The sequence below is a fragment of the Octodon degus genome, unplaced genomic scaffold (assembly GCF_000260255.1).
Source record: "Octodon degus isolate 3935 unplaced genomic scaffold, OctDeg1.0 scaffold00042, whole genome shotgun sequence".
In the NCBI taxonomy this organism is placed as follows: domain Eukaryota; kingdom Metazoa; phylum Chordata; class Mammalia; order Rodentia; family Octodontidae; genus Octodon; species Octodon degus.
In genome coordinates, this window is record NW_004524618.1 from 3,278,960 (window position 1) to 3,305,730 (window position 26,771).

General features: G+C 57.3%; 1 protein-coding gene across 2 annotated transcripts in view; it reads right to left on the reverse strand.

Annotated features, from left to right (window-relative positions):
* Sh3pxd2a (SH3 and PX domains 2A) overlaps positions 1–26,771 on the reverse strand; it is a 200,343-nt gene that overhangs the window by 42,580 nt on the left and 130,992 nt on the right. The window contains exons 7-8 of one of the 2 annotated variants that reach the window (XM_004631506.2): positions 15,085–15,129; positions 9,911–10,042 (exon numbers count right to left, since the gene is read on the reverse strand). In XM_004631506.2, the coding sequence (XP_004631563.1) occupies positions 9,911–10,042; positions 15,085–15,129 (177 nt within the window). The remainder of the gene's footprint in view (positions 1–9,910; positions 10,043–15,084; positions 15,130–26,771) is intronic. The other variant, XM_023715639.1, reaches the window with a different exon arrangement.

A 26,771-nucleotide genomic window follows, 5' to 3' on the forward strand; every position in this document is an offset into this window, starting at 1 on the left:
GGTGACCTAGCGGTCATAGGATCAAGCTTGGGCTGCAGAAGCCAGGGCAGGGACCCCAGGCCCTGGATCCTTACCGAGCTTACTTGCTACCCGCTACCCACTCCCCCATCACAGCTTCTTAAAATCTTGCGAAAGGCAGTGAGCATGCCAAGCTAGGGAGGGCTGGGGCTGCAAGTATAGCAAATAAACGACAAAGACGCCATCCAGAACACCAGGACTGGGTGCCTGGCCAACCTCAACAGCAGCTTCACTCCCTTCCGGGGGAAGCAGGGGCTGAAAAAGCTGAGCCGGCAGAGCTGCATCTCAGAGCCTCACAGCCATGGAACAGCCCCGCCCCAAGGGCACCCCTGCCTTCCCCACTGGTCTGCAGCCCCATGAAGGGGGTTGAAGGGGGGCTGCTAATGCCAGTGCAGTTCTGCTCTGTGTTCCCCTACAGAGATACCTGAGGCCAGTCTGACAGGGGAGGTCAGAGTCTCTGTAAGCCTGGCTCCATCCTCGGCCCCAGGCTGCAAGGCCCCACCTGGGGTGAGCAGTTCTGCAGGGAGAGCAGCCCGGGCACCCTGGCACATGCCATACCTTCCTGGGGCTGCAGAGACGGCTCAGCGCCTAGAGCTCAGGGCTGTGCGGCAGGGCAGCCCTGCTGCAGACTGGCTTATCTTTCCCAGTGGCCCTTCCACTGCCAAGAAGCACTCCCTGTCATGGAGGAGACGTCACTTGGCAGCTGGGCTTCTGCGGCCCACACAGGGCATCAGGTCCTTTTAGCCTGGGTGCTGCGACAGCACTGGCCTGCCCCCTGTCCAAGGCCCACCTTCTCCGGAGCCTGCCCTGCGCCTGGCTTGCACTGGATGCACCCAGCCTTCCCCTGTACACTGCAGTGGCCCAGACATACAAGCTACTCACTGTCTCTGCATCTGGGCTTTCACATGGCAGGCACAGACACAGTCCCAGAAGCCGTCACCCATGCCTGAGGAGATGGGGACTGCTAGAGCATGTCACAGGGCCAGCCTAAGCGCGCTGTATCTGTTGACGACTGCACAACTGCATGCTATGGCAGCCATCCTCACTGCAGGATTTCACTGAGGGCTGAGGGTTGGGATGGGAGGCCGGAAGGTGGCAGAAGTTCTTCTGGTGGTGTGGGTTTGGGGGACAAGGACCAGAATAGGTCCATTTGGTTGGACACAGAGAGAGGCCACGTGGGACGGGTCCTGATCAGCGCCAGCCAGGGCCTAGCACAGGCTCCAGCCTCTCATCCCAGCCCTCCTTGCCAAGGGCCTGGTGTCTTAAGCAGACCCTCCCTAAGGAGCTGGTGAGCCAAAGGCGCAGTGCTCACAAAATCTCTTGCAAGAAACTGAGGCAGTACGCTTCAGCCACACCGAAGCCTGCTTTCTCTTCCTAGAGGCCCAGGAGACCTTGGCCCCCCACGAGTGGCTCGCTCGCTGTATGCTAGTCCTTGGCACACCTGCTGAGTCTGGCTTCCTCGAACTTCTCATGCTGCTCCTGGGCTACTTCCCCACCACCTAATCCAATAAAAGCTTAGCAGAGGAAAAGGAATTTTAGCCTGAGCCTCAAAGATACCAGCTAAGCAGGAACATATAGCCAGGACTGGTGACACACATTTTAATGCTAGGTACATGGGAGGCCGAGGCAGGAAGACTGCAAGTTTTAGACCAGCCCGGGCAACTCTGAGACCCTGTGTCAAAATAAAAGAAAGAGGCCTGAGGCGTGTAGCTCAGCGGGAGAGCGCTTGTCTAGCATGCACAAGGCCCTGCATTCGATGCTCAGTACGGAATGAATGAATGGACAGATAGAACCAGGGCCGGGTCGATTAAATAACATCAAAATCATACCTTCGTACAACATATTTCAAACAGAAGAGACAAGTAAACCTGGGATTACATGAGCCAAAAGCATCCTCTCATTTTCTGGGATTCAAAAGTTCAGCCCCCAACACAGGGCACCCCACGGGGCCCTAGCTGCTCCCCCCACACAGCTTGGCAGGACATCGGAGCTAACTGGGTTCCTGGCTGCTCCTCCTGCCAGGAGGCCCAGATTCCAGGACAGCAAGGCACCCTGAGGGTGAGGTGATGGAAGTGGAAGGGGATGAGGGCAGCCACTCAGGTCGCCCCGGCACCACACTGACATCCAAGCACTGAAGTCTGTCCTATCAGCAATCAGGCATATTGCTGGGGAAAGAATGAAGAGGGTGCAATTTGTCAGCCCAAATTCCTCGAGGCCTCAACAAATTATACTCCCCAGAAAGTGGCTGCACCACATGCTGCTGAAGTCTGTTACGTAAGAGTGGAGAAACTGTGTAAGAGATCTTTGCCCTGTGCTTCCGGTGGGGCGGGGACCTGTCGCTTTCAAAGGGGACCGAGGCAGCGTGCACAGTGTGTGAGGGGTAGGCAGAGGGTCTCCAAGTGTGCACATCCAGGTCAGTCTGGACCCAGGGGTTGGGTCGCCTCTGTCCAGAGTCCACATCCAGTCACCATCGACTCTACCCGTCTAAGCTAAGCAAGGTGGACCAGGCATCTATCCTGCTGGCCCCAGACAGGTGGCTAACAGTACTCAGGGCTCACAAGCCCTCAGACACCTCCCTGGCGCCCCAATGGCCCTGTAGCCCTCCTTCTGTCCACCCTAGCCATCTGGCTTCCACTTCTCTTCTTCTCCGGGCTCCCACACAGCTGCTTTGCCGCCCTAGACCCGGCAGCCTGAACTCCCCTCTGCCCGTCAGAATTCCTCCATCCTCCAAGGCTTTGCACAAGGGGTCTCCTTCCTCCCGCACACCGCCTTCCTAACAACACCAGTCTTTATCCCTGGTGCTCCTGCTGTACACCAGGTGGCACAGCCACCGAGGCACAGCTCATGTGGGGTGTTGTGGGTGGGCCCTTCCTCTCCCAAGCTTATGGGAAGGCTCCTAATCCCCTGAGGCTACTGCTGTTGGGACATCAATGTGACTCTGACTTCTGACTTCCACCCTTATTCCTGTCACAGACTGGGAAAGGACAAGGACAGCTGTCCAAATAAGAACTCCAGGGGTGACCCTGAGCCCATCGGGGCTTGTCCTGGCCTCGCTGCCACACAGGAAACTCTCTGCTGCGTGCCCAACTCATGAGCCTCCGGGCTGAGGGAGTCCTCGGAATCACCAGGTGTGATCCTCTCTGCTTGGCTGGGAAGGTGAGGCCACGGGGGCAAACGGCGGCACTGCTGTCCCCGTCCTGCTCTTCACGGGGGCTCTCACCCGCTCTGCTCCAAGACAGACACTCTTCGCTTAAGGAGCTACCTGGCCAATGACTGTGTTGTGGACAGTTCTGTACACCTTGTTTATACAGCTTCAGTGTCTTGTTTGCACAGGACACCTTGCTTACCTATGCCTGTCATTTCTGCCAAGTGCACTGTACGGTACTGTCGCTTTATGTTCTGTTATACATCACAGTACTGCACATAGAGTTATGCAAATAAAAGCAAAGTCATCACATCAGAGTCCCCTTCGGCCATCTCTTTGTTCTGAACATTGTAATGTACACCCTGTATCTGATCCCCCACTGGCAACCAATTCAACCTAGTTGCAGGAATGGAGCTTGGTTGTTAAACAAGGCATGTCTTTTTAATCAGCAATACCAACCCACAGCGATGGGTACAACAATCTCCATTTTATAGGTGAGGAAACTCATGTTTGCAAGACCAAGAAACTCTGCAGGGTCACCCACGGTCCAAATCAAGGCTAAAAGTAGGCTTATCTAACGTGCAGCCCACATTCTTAATTGCTGAGCTACTCCCAGTCTCATTCTCCAAACCATCTGTGTTTACCCTGGAATGAACACAGCCAGGCTGAAGGGCCCGAGGCCTGACCAGGACGTCCACCTTCGCCTGGGATTCGAGCCCCAGCCCTCTCCTCCCCAGCCAGCTGTGGAGTACATCAGAGATGGTCCTGGACTTGCTGATTAGGTGGTCAGAGCAGCGGCGCAAACGTGCTGCATTTGAGAAGCACCACCGGGGAACACATTCCTGACGGCTCGGGCAGGAGCTTGTGGGAACCAGTCACCACCTCAAGAGGAGCCTGGTTCATAGGAACCAAGTGCTCACAAGGCCGTTTCAGAGATAAGAATGGCAGTTCACTTATCGGCAATGCAGACTGTAATGAACCGGCTTTTCTAGAAATAGCCTGTCCTATCTTTATTGGGACACTCATTTTCTAGGAGCTGTATAGCTTGCAAGGTGGGACTGGCAATCAGGTGTGTGACGGTTAAGCTTAACTGCCAACTTCATTGGCTTGGGAGCAGCCTGGGTACTAGTAAAGCACACTTCTGGGGTGTGTCAGGGTGGATCGGGAGTTGCGATGCTGAGATCCCTATCTGGCCCTTCGCCACCCCTTTCTCCTGGCCACGATGAGCGTAGCAGCTCTGCGCTGCCTTGCTCTTCCACCGTGGCGCGCCTGCCTTGCAGCTGGCTGGATGCAGACCGACCCCTCTGCGGCCGTGAGCCTCTGAACGCTCTCCTCCCTGAAGCACGTGTGGCGGGCACTGTCCCGGCGTGGGAAAGCTGACGGATACGAGGTGATTCCCAAATAAGCACAAACTCTAAACAAAAGCCATAGAAGGTACATACAACTAGGTGTTAGAGCCAGGGAAGCTGGAAATGAGCTGTGTGAAAGCAAAACTAGGCCTCAGTGCCTCAGTGTTGAGAAAAACATTCTGCCTCATCACGGTCAGCTACTAGTCACTAGGCAACCTTGTGTCACCTATCACTAACTTTGCAAAGGTGTGAACAAGCACCCCTTCTGTGGTGCCAGAGGCCATCTTGCCTCCAGCCACACAAATAGGCCACCACCTGACCCAGCTCCTTCTCATCCATCTTTTCCTCATTCCTGCCACCATTTCTCTTCAGGTACAGTGGGTCACATTGAGAGACCTAAGCCTAGGAGCCCCCTTGAGACCTGGAGTCTGGAAAGCTGTCCCACCTTCAAGACACAGTCCCACAGTCCCAGCTACGAGGACCGGGGTGCTCATAGAAATTAGACTACGATTCGTAGAGGGTGTATAACCAATCAGCATAGGGCCTGGGACAAAAGGAAATGTTCAAAAACTGTGAAAGGGCTGGGGAGATAGCTCAGTAGAATAAGCGCTGAAACCTCCAGTAACTGTGAGCTAAATAAACCTTTCCTTCCTTAAAAAAAAAAAAAAAAAAAAAAAAAAAATTGTGAAATACATTAATGAATGAATTAAAAAAAAATTTTTTTAAAAAAGGCAAACACTTGTATGGCATACATTACCAGCCCCTCTCGCCCAGGAGGACACCAAGTGCTCTTCTGCCGAGGTGCACGGGTACCAGTAGACTCCTCTCTTTTCTTTCCATGGTGCTGGGATCCAACCAAGGCTTTGCACAGCACTAGCAAAGCACTGAACTCCAGCCCCAGCTCACAGCACAGATCTTACATCTGACATTTGAATTCCAAATTCTTTGCTTATTTTTTGCTTGCTTTGCAGCAGATAAGAGTTGCCAAACAAGTAAGTGGTTTGAGCCACCACGATTTTGGGTATCTTAACACCCCACCCTTGAGCATGTCTTTAAAACCTGCTCTCAACAGCAACAGCCAAGGTCAGCTAGGCAGGCACCCTTTACCGTATGAGGCTTTTCCTCAACACAGCTGACCGGACCAGCGCTGAATCTGCTCTGAGGTGTGCTAACCCACCACATGGCTGGGAACCACTCACATTCAAACCCCTCTCTCTCTCTCTCTCTCTCTCTCTCTCTCTCTCTCTCTCTCTCTCTCTCTCTCTTCTTTTAGGGGGGCTTTGCTCTATTTCCCAGAGGCTCCACCTCATAGGCTCAAGTGATCCTGTCGCCTCAGCCTCTCAAATAGCTGGGACTCCAGGCATGTACTCAATTCAAACTTCATAGTTTGAACACAGAGACCCGGAGGTCATTGTCAGTTGCTGGTAGCTCTCCCAACCGAGAAGTTACGCAGAGTGTCTGGCACTGACACACCAGCACCACATAAACAGGCTGGGGTCTTGGCTCAGGAAGAGAAGCAAGGCTGGCTTACAGTTAGGCAAGGAGCACAGCTGTGCTTCCAGTCCACGTGGTCCCCACAAGGGGGCGGGGACACACTAGCTGCCTGCCTCGCACTGACTTCCTGCTCCCTTCCTGTCTCCCTCCCTGTCTCCCTCCCGAGGCTGGGATTTGCTTCCCAGTCTCGGGTCCAGTGAGATAGCTCTGCGTCCTTTCAATGATCTCTTGAGCCAAGATGGTGTCAGCTTCTTTCCTCTGCTCACAACCCAACTGAGCCCGCAGTACTGGATTTGGAAAGGGGAGAGCACTCTGAAGGCTCAGTTTTCTCACTGGTAAAATACATGCTTAGACCAAAGGAGCTCAAAATTCCAAGCTTCCAAGGGAGTGTTCGAATCCTCAGGCCATCACGCCACAGCCAGGAAATACGCAGAGACTCCTAGCAGGAAAGCTGAGGCAGGAAAAATTCTGTTGACTCATTTCCCTGCTTCCTGCCCTGGCTTGTAGTGCTGAGGAGGAGGAAACAATCCTGGAAAGTTGGAGACAGCTCTGTCCAACCAGAAAAGGGAGCGGCCACAGCCCTGCCACCACTCCCTGCGACGTTAGACCAGTGAGCCCGGGGGGTGGGGGAGGACATCTTATGAAGGAGGCAGCTCAGGTAGTGCTGCTCATGTTACAGGTGAGGCTTCCCCAGGCCGGGCCACAGGGTGCTGCGTGCCCTGGCATGACCGGATGGGTGGCAAAAGCCACACAGCTGTGAGCAGCCCTGTTGTGCAATGGAGGGCAGAAAGAGCCCTTTCCTGACTGTGCTCCCAAACCTTCCTCCTGAGCTGCTCAGGTCCGCCCTGAGTGCCGCTTGCTTCTGCTCCTCTGGGTTCCCTGCGATAGACAGGTTTATCTCAAGCAGGGGACGTGTCACCTCACACAAGCTTCTCGCCTGCGGCCTGCCTCCACACTACAAGGTCAGGCCACAGCAGGAACGGCCACCACCGACCAGCCCCACAGTGGGCAGAGACGCCCTTCAGGAGGGTGCCAGGGGCCCAGCTTGCGGCAGCACCACTGCAGGCTTCCTGGACTTTTGGCCCCAGATCAGCCATTCTCAGGATCCCCCAGGGCCCTGGACTGGAGACAGACCTTCAAGTTTCCACTCTAAGGAGAATTACTTAACTTCTTGCCTATTTCTGCAGTCAAAAATGGTTCGAATGCCTTCTATGCATGGGCTGGTCCATGATTCTGGCGAAAGCGCTCTGTGAAATGCACGGCCTGGTGCACCTTCCAGCTGCGTCTCTTTAGGAAGACGAGAGTGGAGACAGCAGGCCTGTGCACTGCCACACGTGTGGGGCACGGATGGGCAGGCACGGCCCTTCCATCAAGAGGCTCCTAGCTAAGCGAGAAGGCACCCAGGAAGACAGCTGGCACCCGTGGAAGCCCCAGGAGGCGCTGACTAGGGCTGCTGCCCCAACAATGCCACTGGAAACGCCTCCACACACCCACCTGTCCCAGGCCAGAGGCATCACAACGAGGTCTTTGTTCCAGAGTTCAAAAGCCTCACTCGCGCTGCTTCCCAGCCCCAGCTCCGCAGGATGCATGACAAGCCTCCCTTCCCCGCAGCTGGCCTCCCGCTCCCCCCCCAGGGTGCCACCTCCCAGCACCTGAAGTCCAGGCCTCTTTCCCCAGTGGCTCTGGGCCTCTGTCTAAGCTGGTTGTAAACCCCAGGCCTCCTGGCTCTTGATGGTGACAGGGTGGGTCTGCGTGGGGACCCTCGCACCTCTCAGGACCCTGTGCAAACATCTGTGGTTAAAAGCAGCTGTCTTCACCAGACTAACAGAAAAGCCATGTAGAACCAGGGATCTCTGCTGACACCCAGGCCACACTACTCAGTGACCCAGCCATGGAGTCAGACCAGGGAGAGGGCTCAGAGAGGTCATGGGCTCCGCTGCCACTTTCGTCAAGTGACCACAAAGTTACCTCCATTTTACAGAGGGGATGACCATGCAGCCTGCAGGTGGGGAAGAATCATGACTATTAGGGTGGCATCTCCTCATTGGATTTGTGTGCCAGCCTGGGCTGCTACAGGTGGCACTAGGAGCACAGGGCCCGGGGCCTCGCCACCAGCCGTGGGGCGCTTTGAGCAGGGCAGGTGCTGGGATAGCACATCCAGGCCTAACACTAATGCCTGATTTTCCCAGGCCCTCCTTCCCTACTGCCAGGCAGGACTCCTAAATACTCCTAAGATGCCAGTTGTGGGATAGGGAAGCAGTAAGGCATACATACTCCTGGGAATCCCAGGTTCTTACAGTAGGACAAGCTTCCTTACATGTGACTTCCTTACATGTGACTCCCAAGGACACCCAGGCTCCCTGCCTCCTGCTGCAGTAGGACAGGCTGGACAGTAGGCAGTGGAGTCCCCAGGCCAGCGCTTCCTGGAAGAATGGACCCAACACTAAGGTGGGCTTCTGTCTCTCTCAGGTGAAGGTTCCCAAGCAAACAAGCAGCAAGCAGCCTGTACCCTTCCCTGGTACCTCCCATTCCACTATGAGACCTCTTTCCTCTGGGTCTCGGGGGTCTTAGGCCTTCACAGGCAGCAGTGCCAGCTTCCCTCGGGACAGGGAAGGAGGATCAGAGTGGGACAAAGAGAACAGAGCCGTGCAGGAAGGAGACCACTGTGATCACCTGGAGACAAGGGCCAGTCCTTACACCAGGCACTCAGAGCAGCCAGTGGGTAGTGTCTCTGCTGACCTCCTTGGCAAGGACTTCTCGCACAGAGCCTGGCCTGAGAGGCATAGAGCCAGACGCATCTCCTCAGCCTCCGGACAACTATCGCCACCCAGAGCAGAGGGATCAGGTGCCAGGGACACCCCGGCCGCTTCTCCCCACTCCCGAGACTCACTGCCTCCGTCGCCCTCACTTTGTACCCACAGCCACACCCTATCTACAGAACCACCTGGAGGTTCTTTGGTTTCCTTTCTGGAAGGGAACTGAGAGACAAGAGTGGAACAGGCCCACCCCGCTGGGACTGTCCACCAGGCACAGGCCAGGGAAGCTCCTGCACACAGGGGTGGCCCCAGCAAATAAACCGAAAGCAAAACCACACACCAGGAGTCAAGTACAGAACCTCCTAGGAGGCTGCAGGCAAGCCACTGGCCATGACTGGGGTCCTGCATCGAGGGCCCATCGTGTCTTGCAGGGGCCGCAGACTGGCTGCCTGACTCGGGCATTCCCTTCTCCACCTGTCATGACTGGTGTCACCAAGGGACTCTGGCCCACTCTGCAAGAACCTGGGACCCAGAAGCCCTCAGGGAGCCATCGGCATGGCTGAGTCCTGTGCCAGTTCCTAAAGAAGAGTGGTTCCTTCAGGGCCCTCCTTGGCCTGAGTCCTGGCTTTGTCCATCTGTGCCCCATTCCCAGATCCCAGTGGATTCCAACTGAATGTCCAGACATCAGCCAGACACTCACCTGGGGCCCCGGGCCCTGTGGTGACGTCAGGTCCGCCTCCTCCCACCCCTGCCAGCTGGCTTCTCCTGCCCTTGCCTCACTGGCTTGAAGTTCCCCCAAGAGAGAATGGTGCTGGTGAGCACCCCTTAGCCGGAAACCACCTTCCGCACAGGCCGTGGATGGCACAGGTCCCTGAGCAGGGCTGGGCACTTGTACCAGGGTTGCCACCCTGCCTTTGCATTAACAAAAACCAGTTAATTATCCTGAGCCGGGGAGACATTCTTCCACCACCAGGCAAGCTGCTGGCCTGCAGCCCAAACCAACAGGGGGAACCTCAGCCTCTCGGCTTCTCCCTGCCAGATGGAAATAACGTATAGCCGCAGAGGTGGGGGAGGAGGGGGGAGCAAAACTGTGCGCGGCCTACAAGTAAGGCCGGCCTGTGGACAGCCCCAAGCCGCTGGGCACTCACCACTTTCGTTCTTCTCGATGACATCCACCACCTCCCCTGCCTGGAGGCTCAGCTCCGAGTTCTCCTGCTTCTTATAATTGGAGACCACCACGTACTGCTCCAGGATCATGGGCTCGGTGTTGGTGTCGGCACCTGGCGAGGGCAGAAAGCACGCGGTGAGCCAGCGGCCGGCCACGGCCCCGCGGCCAGGGCGCCCTCTGTCCATGGGCCTCGTGGGAGGCTGCTCGGTCGCCAATGCTGCTCCGAGGGACTGCCCGCAGCCAGGGCTCGCAGCTCGTTGGGCCCCAAGGACAGGCCATATAGCACGGCCCCACACCGGCCCGCTGCACGGCGGGGACCGGGGGACATGGGGAGCCAGGGGACAGGGAGGGGGAGGAGGAGAGAGGAGAGACAGAGGCCGAGGAACCGGAGGGACGAGCCTTCCACTGGGCTGAGCTAGTTACAGCCCGGTGTGCGGAAGCCGGGGGACCAGAGGCTGGGGACCACAGCAGTTTCTACAGACTCTGGCGGCAGGGGTGTGCAGGGAGGCAGTGTGCGAGGGGGCGGGCGGCTGGCCCATGAGGGCCCATGAGGGCTGAGCAACGAGGGAGAGAGGAGGAGGGAGGAGGAGGCCAGGAGGAGGCCCCTGCCTCTACCAGAGCCTGGAAACCCAGAGAGGAAAGGCAGCCCTGCTCCTTTCAGGGCGGGAGAGGGAGCGCCTTCTCCACAGCCCTGGCCCGGTGAGGCGGCCAGAGGGCTTGAGGCCGCCAATCACTGGGGTTTACTCACAACCCTTAAATAGAAACACATGAGACCCATCGAATGAGCAGCCGGGGGTGGAGGCAAGGAAGGGAGGAGGGCCCAGACTGTTTACTTGAAACCCAAGAAGAAAGTCCCAGAGCCAGCCCTGGCTGCCAGGCCCACCCCCCGCCAACTTTTCCTGAAGTTCGGCTCCAGGCTCCATTCCTGCACTGCTGGCTCAGGAAAGGCTAGAGGCGAGGCAGGATGGTCCCAGGCCTTGGCTGGCCTGGCCCCAATTCCAGAGAAGCCTTGCTGGGCCCATCCACTGCCCTCTTGCTGCATGTGCCAACTCTGTCTCCCTCTGCCCTGCAGGGCTGGGGCTGGTGGGGAAGCTCTAGCACCCTTGGCCTCAGAAACTGGAGGGTCAAAAGCGGGGGGGGGGTGCAGGGGAGGGCCCCAGAAACCCAGGAACAAGCACCTTCTCTGCCCCCTATGGTCCCTGGACCAATGGACAGGCATTAGCATGCACAGGGGCAGACAGCAAGGCCGAACGCCTTCCTGACTGGACTGGGCAGGCTGGGTGGGTTTCTATGGGCTTCAACCACCACATCAGCCAGGGCCCAGAAGTCACCGCGTTCAGGAAGCCTTCCCAAACCACCCCAAGCCCACAGAGAGCTTGAGGTACACATTACTATGTGTCCTCCAGCGGGCACAGTGACACAGCTGTAGCCTCAGCAGCTCAGAGGTGCAGGACGCGGGGTCACTGGCCTGGGTGACACAGCAAGATCTTTGGTCTCAAAAACCAATGAAACCGCATGTCTACCAGTCTCCTCAAAGACTGGGGAGTTCACCCCAGAAGTGGTCACGGGTCTCAAGGCTCTACACAGCTCCTGGGGCCCATGGCCACGTTCCCTAGGTGCTCGAGTCGGACTCAGGTGCCAGGCACGTCAGAGGCTCAGAGAGGGCGGGAGCGCACCCCAGCTCCCACAGAGGGCCCAGAGTGCACTAGATTCTCGTGCTGTGTTTGCGGGCTCAAACTCATCTCTCTGTCCACGACAGGACACCAGCTGCTGACCTGTGCTTCCTGACATGTTGCTCTTCCTGCCCAGCATCCGCGCAACCAATGGCACACAACCGCAGAGGAGCTTTCTAAGAACTGATGCTAGCTGGGCATGGCCGCACCCACCTGCACCCAGCACTTTGCACATCCAGGAATATATAAGGAAACCCTGTTTTTAACACCAAACCAAACCAATAGCCAGTTCAAACTGGTCGGGGCTAGACCTAAGTGCATTGTTGAGGCCCCACAGCCCATGGTCCTGGGCTGCAGCCAGAGTGAGAAGTGCTGCTTAGACCCCTGGTCCTCTTCTGGGGAGGCTCCGTGTCCCCCAAAGCTGGGGGTGGTGGATGGCCACAACTCTGGGAAACCCCAAGGGGAGCCATCCCTGGAAGGGAAACAACTCCACAGCCCTTGCCTTTCTGCCACGCTGTGCAGGTACTGCAGCCCTGGAGTGCCTCTGGGATGACACTGTCCTAGCTGAGGGGTGCCACTGAGGGGTGCCACACGGGTGTGAGCGCACAGCCAGGCAGCCCGTAGTCCAAAGCTGGGATCGTATTTCAGGCAGAAATGCAACCAACAGCTGGGCAGTCAGGCCAGCCCCCTCTGCGTGCAGAAATCCATACTCCATCCCCCTGCACCCCTTCCTTCCTGGAAAACCAGGCTGAGATCTTGGAGGACCACCAGCACTCTGGGTACAGGTAGGAAAGTGGGGAGAATGGCCTTCAGCGTGCAGAGTGCGGAAGGCTGCAGATGATTGAGGGCTGCTCCAAGGGCTGGGGTGGGCATGCCACAACGATGCTGCTGCCCTCCTGGCTGCCTTTCCCAGCTTGGCATCTCCTCTCAGGGTGTCAGGACTCCAGGCTCCCTGGGCAGGGCAGGCGGGCACTAGGAGTCTCCAGATGAGAAACCTCGGGGAGGCCCAGAGGCCTGGTAGCTTGTAGGTGGTGACGTCATCCCACAGAGGCAGCCCTGGATCACTCCCAGCCAAGGTCCGGAAAATTGGGGGTGGAGGAGTCTGCTGGAGGCGGGCAGTGGAAGGAGCCTTATGTGTTCAGACAGAGGGTTTGGCAGGAGCAGGGAGGAGGGGTAGACCTCTTCTAGACTGCAGGGCTGCTGCTCCTGGTGCAGGGACGGGCCTTGGGCTTCACTACAGAGCCACGCTGGGCCTCCTGGGGCCCTGGCCCCGCCCACCCTGCACCTCACACCTGTGTTGCTCTGGCCACCACCTGGATGGAACCCTGTTCCTGCCCAATCTTGGCTGCCAACTTACACTGCTAAAGTAGGCCTCTGCCAAGCCAGTCCCTTGCTCCAACACCTCCCCTGGATCCCTGCTGCCCAAAGAACAAAGGCCAAATTCAAGCCCCTGTCATCTTGCAACCCAAGCTCCTGAAGCCCCCAGACCTGTCGTCCCCCATTTCACACATTTATGATTCACACAGATGCACTGAACGCCTCTTCTAAGAAGCCTTCCCATCTGCCTATTGTCCCAACGCCCTCCCAGCGCAGCTGCCCCGCAGGAGGCGGGCTTCCCCTGCTCCATCCCTGCACATTGTCCCCTGCTGGGTGCAGCCTCCCAGCCAGCCTGCCGTGTGCTGATGCCTCACGGACAAGGCCTAGGCACAGCCATCACTTGAGGTGCCCGGCACCAGTGCTCAGAGTCTGTGGGTCTGAGGTCTTGTCCTGCTTTTCCTCTACTCGTTCTGCGCTCCTGGGCAGGGCGCTTAGCCTCTGAGCTTTAGCGCCCTCACGTGCCCTCAGTGACAGGGACAGTGTTGTGGGTGCCATTCTGAGTGTGGAGTGAAGCAATGGGCCAAAGGCCCCGAGTGATCTTCAGGCAGCCGTTCACACATCAGGTATACGGAACAGCAGGCTTCAGGAGGAGCTGGAGAAGTGTCGGCTCCCAAGGCCTTGCAGCAGGGCTGCTCGGAGCAGGGGCCACAGGCTGGGGAAGGAGGCCGGGGCTGTGCCCACCTCTCTGCCAGGCCTTGCCAGGCACTCGCCAGGGGAGAGGCAGATCAGAGCTCCTGGGCTGCTCTGGGGCACACATCAGGCTAAGCAGCCAGAGGCCTGTGTCTCTCCAATCCCTGCTATCAGCCCAGCCCTTCCAGGTTGCCTGTCGTATCCAATTCTTCAAGATTTCAGATGGGAAGCTGAGGCCCAGGGGGCACGGTGACCTGCTTGGGATGCTGGCTCTGGACTCCCGGGTCTGCCCCGCCACACACACGGGCCTGACCATCTCCCTGGGATCTCTGGCTTTGAGAAGGACCCCTAGCTGCCCCTGACCCCACGGTAGTCTCTGCCCAAAGCTCCCGCCACCCTCCAGGCCTGGACACCGCACCAAGGGCCCTGCAACCCCTCACATGGGTCCCTCCGGACCACGCTGGGCCTGCCGGCCTCTCAGCTATACGCTGGGTGGATAAAATGAATTGCTGTGGGCCAAGTGGGCTCCCGCTCCCTGGCCTGTGCAGAGGGGAAAAGGGACCAGGGCCCACTGATCAGTTTGGCTGGGCCCTCACCAGTGCCCCAGGAGGAGGGCCACGGGGGATGCCCCCTGCCCCTCGCCAGCTGCTCTTTCCTCCTGGCCCCTCTCCCGGGTCGGTACAGACTTGCCTCCATCCTCTGCCAGCAACTGTGCGGGAGGGGCTGAGCCTCTAACTCCTGGGGTAGCCCAGCCCGCTTGACCCTGACCCCTCTGCCCTGCTCCCCAACTAGTCCAGGTCTCTGCTCTCAGAACTGAAGGGGCCCTGCAGGACCATCCTGGACACCCCCTCCCCATGCAACTCCCTGCAGGACCCCAAAAACCTGCCCTCTGGGTCCTAGAAGCCTAAAGACTAATGGCAAGGCCTTGAGTGGGCCCCAGCGCTGCACAGACAGCCAAGGCCCGAGCTGAGGGCCACCCTACCCAGGCAGGCTCACATCACCACCTCTCCCAGACTTCCCAGCTCCCAGGGACTCTCAGAAACCAGCCTCGGGGACATGGAGTGCCCAGTCTCACCCTGACCAGGTCAGCCCCCGATACAACACCAAGGAGGGCAGCCCTAGTTACCTGCTGAGCCAAGGTAGCACTGGTCCCCTCAGAAAGGCTGTACAACGCCCAGATGGCACTGCCAGGACGTGGCAGAGCTGGGACTTGGAGCCTCATGCCCAGCCAGAACACATCTGCTCACACCCAGCCAGCCCAGTGGAGTCCTCAGGCATCCCACGGGGTGCCCAGGCTGGGTCTGAGGGCTGGAAAGGGCTTGCTGGGCAGGCGAGGGCACAGTGAGGGGAAAGGGACAGCAGAGGGCTGCGGCTCCTCCCAGTACAGCATGTGGAAAGAAGTGCAGGCACCACTCCCCACGCATGCTGGGACACACGCTCATGCGCATGCACGCACATGCACGCCGGCCAGTACCTGTCACGTCCTTCTTGGGAGACTCAGCCCAGCTGGAAAGCCACACTTCCGAGTCCCCCGAGAGCAGGCGGCAGCAGGAGGAGAACCAGAGAGAGAACAGTTAGGCAGTGGGAGTCCACAGCGACTGGCAAGTGGCTGCTGGGACTGCAGTGGGCGGAAGGCGGGGGCTGGGAGGAGGGATTTCCTGGCTCTGGGACCGCTGCTGGGCGTGGGCTAAGTGATTACAGAGGCTGAGGCAAGGATAATGAGGTGTCTGTCAGGACGCAGGGATCCTCTCCAGCACACAGCATTGTTACGGTCCCTTCCAGAGTGTACCCCTTCACTGTCATGGTGCTAGAGAAGGCCACCCGGGGTCCCCTTGGTGACCATGAGCATGGCTGGCCCCAGGCTGGGTGGCTCTCAGGGTTCTCAGAGTACAACAGGCTCAGCAGTCTGGACTGAGCACCCCTACTGCCAGGGTTGGAGCCCTGAAGCCCGGGTCTCTGGGTGTGCCATCTGCTAAGCCCTAATCTCACCCAAGTGGCCACACAACTCCCCCACGGGAGATAGACAGCCCAGTCAAGGGGAAGGGCACCCCTGGAGAGCCTCCAACCTGCCTCCCACAACAGGAGTGGCATCGCTATGACCAGGCTCTGGGCCTTGGTGCCCCCACCTGCTAAAGAGTCAAAATGTCCTGCCAAGGAGGAGGAGCAAAATCAAAGCACCCCCGAAGCACAACATCTGCTTAGGACGCGTGCCGCTGAGGGCACTGAGCCAGGCGGTCCTCACCACGCCTGCCAGGCTGTTCTTCGTCTCAAGGGGTGGAGTACTGGCTGCGATGGGGCAGCTACAGGACACCCTGGGGTGCCAGTGTGAGACAGACTCCTGGACCCCAGGAGGACCACTGCACCCCTTTATGGGCAAGCGCAGCAGGCAGCAGCACACAACCCGAGTCCATGCATGGGGGCTTCTTTCACAGTCAACCTGGAAGCTTCCTTCCATTCTGAAACTGAGCTCAAGAGGTTAAGACACTTGGCCAAGCTGGGTGTGGCTGGCACACACCTGGCATCCCTACACTTGGGCGGCTGAGATAGGACTATCCTTTTGTGAGTTCAAGGCCAACTTGGGCTACAAAGCCAGTTCAAAATCATCCTGAACTGGCAAGACAAAAACATAAAACAAAACAAAGAAAACAAAAACCCGAGACTGGCTCCAGGCTAAGCAGCCAGCAGCCAGCAGCCTACCCAAGCCTTGCAGGGACACAGGCTTCAGGCAATAAAACTTCACTGTCACCACATAAAGCACCCCACACTCTCCCCTGCTAAGCAAGGCGCCGCCCAACTGCACGCTGCCGCCTGTGGAGCCCGAGGAGCCAGCCTCCGGACCTCAGAGCTCACTGTGAGCCGGCACAGCGGGGCTCGGGTGGAGAGGTCCAGGGTGGAGAAGGTGACTGCGGGGCACAGAGTCGAGCTGAGCTGGCCAGAGGTCAGAGGCTCTCACAAAGCCTTGCAGCCACAGGCCTGGGGCGGCAGGTGTGGTGCATCTGGGCTGGATGTCCGGGGCTTGGAAGGACCTCCCTCTGGTCTCTGAGCTCCTGTGGCCAAGGATACAAAATCAGGAGCTCTCCGGCCTGGTGCCCACATCTTGCTAGCTTCCAAAGTCTACTGCTGTCCCCAGAGACGTGGCCAAGTGGCCAAGCTGCGCCCTGGGCAGGCTAGTGTCTGCCCCGCCCACCCTGGGGTCTTCCTCCACCCCAGGCTTTTATCTGTACAGCTTCTTTTGGGGGTTCTTCTTGGGTTTTCATCAGAAATGTTTTGGAAAAGGTGAACCTCTTTCATTGAGCCAACAGTAGGCACCTGTCTGACCTGGAAAGCCCGGGAAGTCCTGTTCTGCTGGGACAGAAGTGTTAAGGCACAGGAGAGTGCGCTCCAGGCTGAGGGGGCCTCTGCGGAGATCACCCAGCTCTGCTGGGGCAGCGTAGATGCAGCCACAGACCTCACGGAAAGCAACCGTGTGCTGTGTTCCAATAAAACTTTATTTATAGAAACAAAGGTGTGGCCTAGACAGGATCATTAGACAGACAGTATGGGTGCATGCCTGCCCCCTTCACCTACCATCAGCAGGCAGGCCTGTCTGTTCCCAAAGGAAAATGGGAGGCTGACCAGAGAAAAGCCTGCTTCTCTCTCTTTTTTTTTTTTTTTTTTTTTTGCAGTAACGGGGATCGAACTCAGGGCCTTGCACTCAGCAGGCATGCACTTGTGACACTGAGCTATCGCCCCAGGTCTAAGTCTTTCTAAAGCATGATTTCTCAGTCCCTGAGTATACAGAATTAATCCAGTTCCACTGTGATCACCCAAAACTCTTCTACTCTGGAGTCCCATCTTCAGGCCACCCAAGCATGCCCCCTCCTGGGTGGAACAGACCCTTTACCATGCTGTCCCCTGGCCAGGGGGCAGACCAGGCCGCTCGCTGCCCACGGGCTGGAGAAATGGAGATGGTTAGGCCATGCAGAGGGGGTGAGGGCGTGAGGGGCGAAGGACAGCTGTCTGCTTCCTGCCCTCCCCTGGACTCCTGCCCAGCCCCCTCTAAGGACAAAGAACCCGGGCCCCTGAGAATAGGGCGTCGGAGCCGAGTCTGTAACCCAGTCCTGCTGGTCCCTAGCTATGTGAGCCTGGGCAAGGGCCTGACTGGCCTGCAAGCTCACCGCTCCAAGGCAGCTGTTTAATGGTCCACATCCCCAGCTAAAACCTGGCATCTCCCTCACACAAGCGCATGGCAGCCGAAGTGAGTCTTTCCAGAGGAAGACACACCTTTCCCAGGGAAAACCACTGGAGCAGGCTGGGTTTATTGAGACCGCTTCCAGAGAGATGGAGGGCTCCGCCAGCACCGCGGCACAGGCTAGGGCAAGGATGACAGAGACTGGGGTCTTGGGGAGGCAGCATCTACTGCCTGTGAAAGGAATCAGGCCTTGGGGACAGGATAGGGATAGTTGTGATGGAAAAGCTATGGGAGACCAGGGCCAGGTTGGGGTCCTTTCCTCAGGACCCATGTGGCTGGTGCAACTGCCCCTCCTGGCTGGCAACATGCTGAGGACAGCAGCAAGAGCGATGTGAGCATCACTGGGACGAGCTAGGCTGGGATGGAAGAGAAGCAGCCGAAGCCCGAGCCCAATCCAGGCGCAGCAGGCACGGCAGGCGCGGCGCAGCTGCCTTGCTAAGCTGCACACTGCTACGCTGTGCTGCGGTTTCTGGTTCTCCGTCACCTGTAGGTGGTGCTGGGAGGCGGGGCCTTCACCAGAAGAGGGGCTGAGGGCCTTTCCTCAGGCTGGCTTAGCCACTGTGGGGGTCAGGGCTTGCTCCCCGCCCCACCCATTTCCTACAGGAGGCTGCCTCATCTTGGACCAAGCCTCTGGAGCCTCGAACTCAAACAGACCTCTGGTCAGGCACGACTGCACACACCTCCAATCCCGGCTATGGGAGGCTGAGGCAGGAGGATTCTAGCACAAGGCCACTCTGGGCTACTTAGTAAGGCCTTAGCTCAAAATAAAATGTTAGCAAGGCCTGGGTAAGCAGCTCAAGTAGGAGTGCTTGCCTAGCACGCATGCAATCCTGGGCTCTATCCCCATATCCCCAGTCCTGCTAAATAGTAAACTTCTTTTCTTTATAAATTACCCAGTCTCAGACATCCTGAGATACAAGGGAAGAAAAGACTTAAAAACCACGTGGGCTGCTTCTCACACGCGCAGCTCTGGGAAGCCTGTCGGTGTCAGCATGGGCTGCCGCAGCCAGCCTGCCTCCTCCCTGTGCACGGCAGGAAGGCACGGTGCCCTCATCCTGGAGGCCGGGTTCTGGGGGCACAGGAGCAGTCAGAGGCCAGGCCTCCTCCCACCGTGCAGGCAGGCTGGCTCCAAGCCCCATGCTTGAGGGGCCGCCTTAATGCTCCCTGCCATGGGGCTGAAGTCATTCATAATTTATGAGCAAGAGGCCCTGTGTTTTCATTTCACTTCGGGTCCTGCATATTATATAGCTGGCTATTATGGCCAAGGCCTGAGGGGTCCGGGTCGCAGACCCCAGAGCTAAATAAATACAAGTGCTGTACTTGAGGAGGCATTTAGTAGGGCCGAGTTACGGTAGCTTCAAAAAGCAAACCTGACATGTTTGTCTCCAGGTTCTTCCCCCTTCGCTACACCTCTGGCTTCCTAGCACGCAAGCCCTGTGGGCTGGAGAGACACGCTGAGTCCTCAGGACCACAGACAGGGCACTTGGTTACAGCGACACAGCAAGCAGGCAGCAGGGCCAGGGCTGGACCCTACCAGCTGCCACTTGGCCTCCTGGGAGGCGTGGTGCTGCCCACTTCCTGAGCATTATCTTAGTTAATCCTCACAGCTATCTGAATTTTACAGGTGAGGAGTGCAGGCGCTCTGGGAGGGTGAAGTCTTAGGGAGACAGCAGTGTGGGGCCCTCCCCAGGCTCTGGCCAAGGCCTTCCACGGCTATGCCTGCTGCTCTCTGAGCGTGCAGCCACATTCCTACTCACGCTGCTGCACTCAGCAAGAAAGGGCCTGCCTCCTTCCCCACAGTCCACCCAGTGGGGCGGCCCCACCCAGGGAAGGAACGCACCGGGCCCAGCCCAGGGCAGGCGATCAGGGACAGTCAGAGTCCTCCTGGTTCAGGTGGGGCCAGGACAGAGTCCAGAGGGCCAGGCCACCGGGTGGGTCTGCTGCAGAGGCGGGGCTGCCTGGCGGGCTGAGGCAGGTCTGCAGACTCCAGGGTGCTGGGTGGTGCTCCCAGCAGCTGCTGCCTGACCTGGGCAGCCCCCTCACTTCCCAGGGTCTCCCTCTCCCTGGGGGCATTTGTGCACAAACACAAGCTCAATGAGTTCCTGGATCCCTGCCGCCCCCTCCCCAGGCTGGTCTGCCTTGGTGGTCCTGTACTTGCTGGGAAACCTGCTCCCACGTCCCCACTCACCAGCTCTGCTAGAGGCCCTGGCCCGTGTGTGTGAGCTCACAGAAAAGCGCAGGCCAGGCCAGCAAAGGTGGACCGAGGTCTGTGGCCCGGAGCCCCTCCACACCCGGTGCCCACAAAATCCTTGAGACAGGGTGTGCAGGTGGCTGACAGAGTCACAGCCAGGGTGCTGAGAGCAGCCACAGGAGTGGGCTCTTGCTATTGGGCCCCAGCCCCACTGGGCCCTGCTGCAGGCCACCTGACTCCCTCCGTCTCGCATTGTCAGGGAGGGGCACGGTCACCCTCCCAGATGTTCCTATCTCTTCTGGGGCCCTGTCGGGTGGGGCGGGGCCAGCTGGCTCCTCCAGCCTCTGCCGGGCACTGCTACGAACAGTACATCCTTCTTCCCAAGGCTGCCTGGCACCAGCAAGGAGGGAGGCTATGGCTGGCTCCCGAGGCTGCAGCAACACCTGGCTGGACACTGCCATCCACTGGGGTACAGAGGAATGGGGACGGGGACCGAGGCCAGTAGGAGAGTCTGCGCCTGAGCAGGGGCTGAGGACACTCACTTTGGAGGTGCGCCTGTCTTCCCCATCCTGCCCTGTATCAAACTGACCCCTGAATGCCCACCAAAGGCCAGAGCCCTGGCACATGTGGGTGCTTAAGAGAATGTGTTGGGAAAACCTCAGCACAGCATCCATAAAAATGATATAGTTGATTTGTGAGAATTGTGATAAGCCGATCATAGTATTTTGTTTGTTTGTTTATTTATTTATTGGCAGAACCAGGGATTGAACTCAGGCCCTTGCGCTTGCCAGGGAAGCGCTTATTCCACTGAGCCATCTCCCCAGCCCCTCAATCATAGTATTTTGGAAACCAAATAATAAAAATGTGGACTTGATACAAAGCAATAAAAGATTGTTTGTAAATGGCCAAAAAAAGCGGGGGAGGGAAGAAGGGAGGGAGAGAGAGAATGTGTTGAGTCTCTCCAGTTGAAGGCTCCTTCCAGGTCTTAACCCTGTTGGCACTGCCTCTACACCTAGGATACAGCAGGTGCCCAATTAATGCTCAGGGGCCGAGAGGAGGCCGAACACTCCCTGCTCTCAATCCCATGGGTTTTGTGGAGAAACAGGGCCTGGCTGACCCCACCACCCAGGAGCCTCTTGGCACCTGTAGCCTGTCCCTCTGTCTCATCCACCTTGTACCCTGAGCTACATACAGGCCTTGCTTGTGCTGGAGAGCGGCTCTTGGGAAGACCCTTAGGCCTGGCAGAATATCCCAGAAGGGTTTCCGGCTTAAGGATCTGCTTCACAGTGTATATTTCAGAGATTTAAAAAAAAAAAAAAAAAAAATCTACAACAAGAGCCAAGTGTGGTGATGCAGCTATAACTTTAGCACTCAGGAGGTTGAGGCAGAATGACGGCAAGTTCAAGGCCAGGCTGAGCTACACAGCAACAGCAGGACCTTACCTCAAAATAATAATCAGTGTTATTATTCACAACCAATACAGTCTTTTGGCAAGACGGATGTTGCAGGAAATGGGAGTCAGTGCAGGGCCAACTAGTTTATCTAGACCTCCGGGCAGGAGCAGAGCTCCCAGCCTCTGTGCCCTGTCCCTCCCCTGCTCTGCACGGGCCTGGACCAACCCTGAGCTCCCGGATGCCACGTACACAGAGCTGTGCAAGTGCATGCATGCAACCCCGCTCGGGAAATCCCCACATCTGGCCCTCACGTGACTGAGCTATGCCCAGAGTGTGGCAGCTGAGGGCCTGGAGGACACGGGAGGCTCAGAGAGGCTGAGGAGGAGGGCTAAGGTTAACCCTTTGGCACCACAACCCAGAGCTTCCACCACAGTTGGGGTGCAGCCTGGGGGTGGCTGTGTTTGACACGCAGACAGCCGAGCAAGGGCAGCATGAGATGGCGAGGCCACACCTGCAGGCCCTGTCAGTCCTCCCGGGACAGGAAGGAGCCGTTCTTTGTCCAACACCAACCACTGGAGGTACTCTAGATAGAGATGCCCAGTCAGCCACTTAAAAAGCACCTCCTGTGCCTGCCCAGGCTGCAGGGCCCGTCCTGGAATCACAGGCAAGGGCCAGGGCCTCCCAGAGGGCTGGGGAAGCCCGTGTCCTTTTGCCAAGGAGCAGGTCGGGGTGTCCTGAGCAAGCTCTCCCCACCCCATGTAATGATTCTGCTGAGCCCACAGGAAGGAGCCGCACACTGTGGCACTGGCATGCGGAGGGTCCGAGTGACCAGTTCAGAAGATGTGGACAGCTACAGGGACAGCTACGACTGTGATGCGCCAGGGGTCCTGTGCATGCTCCTCTGGGCAGGCTGGCTCGCTCACTGCACCGCAGGAGGCCTCCTCTGAGCACCTCACAGGGGCACCTGTGTCCAGCCGTCCTTGTCACGCTGTATGTGTGAACACTTTCCCACCTCACTGGGAAAGACGAAGACTTAATCCAGTCCTTCTTGGTGTCACTGGGGCTCAATCCCAAGGCCTGGCACATAGGAGACATGCCAATGCTCTGGGATAAGCCTACAGGGCAGCCATGGCCCGAGGTAGCAAGGCCTAAGTGTAGCTCTGGCATCTGCTCACAAACTTGCCTCCCAAATTTGGCCCTCAGGGTGCCCTCCTTGCCCACCAGGCCCAGGCCCATGGCAGAGGGAATAGGCCAAGCCGGGGGGAAGGTGGGGATGGGCTCTTTTAATCAGAACTTGGTGAGCAGATGCAAATGAATAACATGGAGCCACGAGGAGACCATGTCCTCCCTTGACAAATCTGAGTGTGGACAAGGCCTTCCTGGGGCTGCTGCCAACAGACAGGCAGTGTAGTTGGGCGTCTGTCACTGGCCTTTCATCACTGCTGTGCAATGACCCCAGCTTTCTGCAGGAGTGGTTATGTACCACCACCACCCCCATCCCAACAGGGAGCCTGGGGTGGTCCAGGGCTGAACTGGGGACACCTGGATAACAAGGACAGCAGCTCCCAAAGACCAGAGAGGGCTCCTAAAGCCCTGCACTGATGAGCCAGAGCAGTTTCAGGGAGAGAGATGTAATCAAGCGCCAGCTCCTCCTTCTGAGCATCAGGACAGTAAGGGTCTCCTGATGCGACCTCACCTCTTGGGACAGGACTCTGGTGCTGACATGAATTAAGTCCATCTTTGCACCAGCTGCTGGGGTCTCATGCAGCAGCAATACCTGGGGCCACTGGGTGTGGTGGCACACACGTGTACTCCAGCACTCAGGAAGCTGAGGCAGAAGGATCGATGTGAGTTCGAGACCAGCCTGGGCTACAAAGTGAGCTCAAGGCCAGCCTGAACTGCATAGCAAGATCCTGTCTCAAAGAGAGAGAGAGAAAAAAAAAAAAAAAAAGACTAGAAGGCAAAGCGGAATCAGGGAAAAGCACTTTTTTTTTCCTGTAAGCTTATAAGTTTTCCTGAAACTTTGGAAAAATTCTTTTGGCTTTCACATTTCAAAACTGACCAAATATAAAAAAGGCCACAGGCCAACTCAGTGACACATGGCACATTTCTGTTTCTAAACAAGTAAATTTAGATCAGAAAAGGCGCTAAAACAATAAGTAATGCACGTTTGTCCCAATCCTTGTTTTTCTGTTGATTGTAATTCCTGGAAATATGATCTTCGCTGTCACATGTCTATGAACCAGAAAGCTGAGAGAGGGACACAGTGCTTTCTGACCGAGGGACGTGATAGGAAGGCATTTCTTTGCTGGAGACTACAACCTGGGGGGCTCCTTCTCCCCAGGAACGAAACCTGGGGAACTTTAAATAAAAGGGAGATGGAATCTTGTCACTACCCCCTGATGCAAGGCTCCTTAGATGGTCATTCTCCAAGGTCCCCAATGCTGGGCTGGCATTTCAGGGACAAAGTCAGGAGACAAATGAAAGCATCAAGAGCAGCCCCGTTCTTCACACCCACCGTGGGGCCTTTACCCCCTCGGCCACCTCCCCACTGGTCTACCATGAATGTGGCCATTCATCCATAGCCAGAATGCAATCCTGGCTTGGCTTCAGGATCCTGGGGAGGGGGAGACGACAGTCAAGAATGCAGAAGAGTGGGTGCCCCTGCCCCAGAGATGCTGACGAGTCTGGGAGGTGGGGGCAGGGCCTGCGGCTCTGTGGTTCCCAGCAGGCGCAGGGTGGTGCGGCTGCCTCCAGGCCTTCACCCACCTGTTTCCTTCTGAGCACACTTCCCACCTTCCAGCAGGACAAACTGGGGTATGGAGGGGAGGAGGCAGAGGGCACTGATGCTACCAACTAGCTGCCCCCTCCTGGGACCCAGATGTGGGAGGTGTCCCCGCCCGCAACCTGCGTGAGCAGCATACCCTTTCTCAGTGCCCCATGGGCTGGCCAGACTTGGCAAACCAATCAGCCTCATTTTGTTTCCAATTAGATGGCTCCAAACTGCATGGTGACATCAGGCTGAGGATCCTGAGCCACGAAAATAAAAACCGTTTAAAACACCACCCCGGCTTAGATGTGCCAGAAGGCAGTGCCTCCACAGGACACGCTCACTTGGGGACAGGCCAGAGGAGGGTTCCAGGAAGACTTTGGCCACATTAACAGCAGCCTGGGCCCTTCACACTGTGGATGGGTGGGGGGAGCGGACAAGGAAGCCCCGGAAGTACCTGGGAAAGTCTGGCTGCTCCTCTCCTGTGCTTTTTCTAGACTCATCTCTGTCCCCTTTCTTTGCTCTTTGTCCTCTCCTGCCAGGTGACATCTCTCCTTCACCTGAACTTCCCAGACTTATACTGGAAATGGGGCTTTCTGTCCCTCATACTGTGTGCAGGATACCTGCCCTAGAGTGGGCGCAGCGGCCACACCCTTAACCCCTTGCTTAGGCTTGCCCCTGCCCACACTCTGCAGCTCATTCCCGTCTTCAGCAGCCCTCTCCGGCTGCCCAGCTTCCTGGGTCACAGGCCTCCTGCCCACTCTGTAGAGACATATTCCCATGGAGCAAGGGGCTAGCCAGTGCTAAAGAGAAGTGATAGCCTCCGGAAGCCCTCACCCTGAGGCGGGGAGCAGGGCAGGAGGGTGCAGACCAAGAGTGGGCTCTGCCTCGTGCCAGGCTGGGGCAGAGACATCGCAGCCCCACTCATCTTCCTCCCTCTCCTCTGCTCCTGGGCCCAGGCCAGGCCAGCACGAGGTCAGCTCCTGCCCTGCCTCCCTGGGCACGAGGCTAGGTCACAACTGCATACTAGGTGGCTTCATCTACCAGGTAGGACTAGCTTTTCCAGACAAACTTCACAGCAGCCTATCCTTATGGGTGGGTCTTGCTCTAAGCAAACACAGTATGAAAAACCAAGCTCATAAAAAGAGAAAGGGGCTACTACTCACTCCTGCAAAAGGACTCCAGTGGGAGCTCCCTGTAAGCAATGGGCTGCTGGGGGCCTCTGGGGGCTGTCTCGGGGTAGGGACAGTCCTACAGGACTCCAAAGCCGCAGGACAAGACACAAGCACATCCCTTGGGCCCTGGCTCCAATGGCATCAGACTTCAGGGCAAACTGAGTTTGTCTCTGCCACCCCGGATCTGACCCTGCGTGTGTCTGTCTGTGAGTCTGACGTTGGCCAAGTTCCTCAACCTCTCTTTTCTGGTCCATAAACTGGGGAGAAGCCCAGCCACCCAGCCATTGTGAGGCTTCCTGGCCATTAGGAGATGGTCTCCCTTCTGGTCAGTTAGGGTTTGCGTCCGGATGGCCCCATCAGTCGTGGGGGTGGGCTTTCAGAGGTGGCTGAGTCTGGAGTCCTGGTTGATTCATGGCCCGAGGCTGGGATTAAGGGTATGCTACACCCGCTCTAGGGCTGGGAGTTTGCACACAGTATAAGGGACAGAAATTCATTCTCTCTCTCTCTCTCTCTCTCTCTCTCTCTCTCTCTCTCACTCTCTGACTCTCACTCAATGCTTTTGGTATCTTCTGCTGCCATCAACAGTGGAGCCAGCCCATAACACTGAAACCTCTACCAATGGTGAGCTAAATAAGCCTTTCCTCTCTTTTATTGTCAGATATTTTGTTTCAGTAATAAGAGAAAAGTGACTAAGACTCTGTTGGAGGCAGTCCTGGAGGAGATAGGAGCCAAAGCCAGCACTGTCTCCTTGGAGAGAGGACAACTCCCTACCATCTCTCAGTTGCAGGAAAAACCACTGAACCCTGGCCAGGAATTCCTCTGTGCCAGGAACCTCATGTGTGCCAACTTCAACCCACCCACAACCTGATGAAAAGCTGCCATCCTCCCATTTTACAGATAAAGAAACTGAGGTAATAGGAAGCTAAGGACTTGGTCACGACTACCCAGCTGGCATAGGTAGGATGTGAAACAAGGCATTCTGACTCTGGAGTCAGTGTTCATAACTCTATAGAACACTCAACAGGGGCTGTGTTGAGTTCTTGCCCCCTTTGGGGCTCCCAGAACAGACAGAAGTGCCCCAGCTGTCTTTCTACTGCCAAGTCAAAGGTAAGGCCCTCTTTCCCCTCCTTCCATAATCCACAAGAAACAGAACTTTAACAGAGCTGATCCATGCCCCATCGGGGTGAAGCCCTGCCTGGACACCAAACCTAGCCTCTCAAGCCCACGGCGCTGGGCTCCCTGTGTACTGGGACTCCATCAACGCCAACCCACCGATTCTGCAGGTTAATGATCTCAGAGGTGGAGACGGAAGCTGGCTGAGCTCATCGCTTTTGGAGGAGGAAGATAAAGTAAACAGAACCTCACAGGAACATCAACGCTTGCCCAGGAGGCCAAGCTTG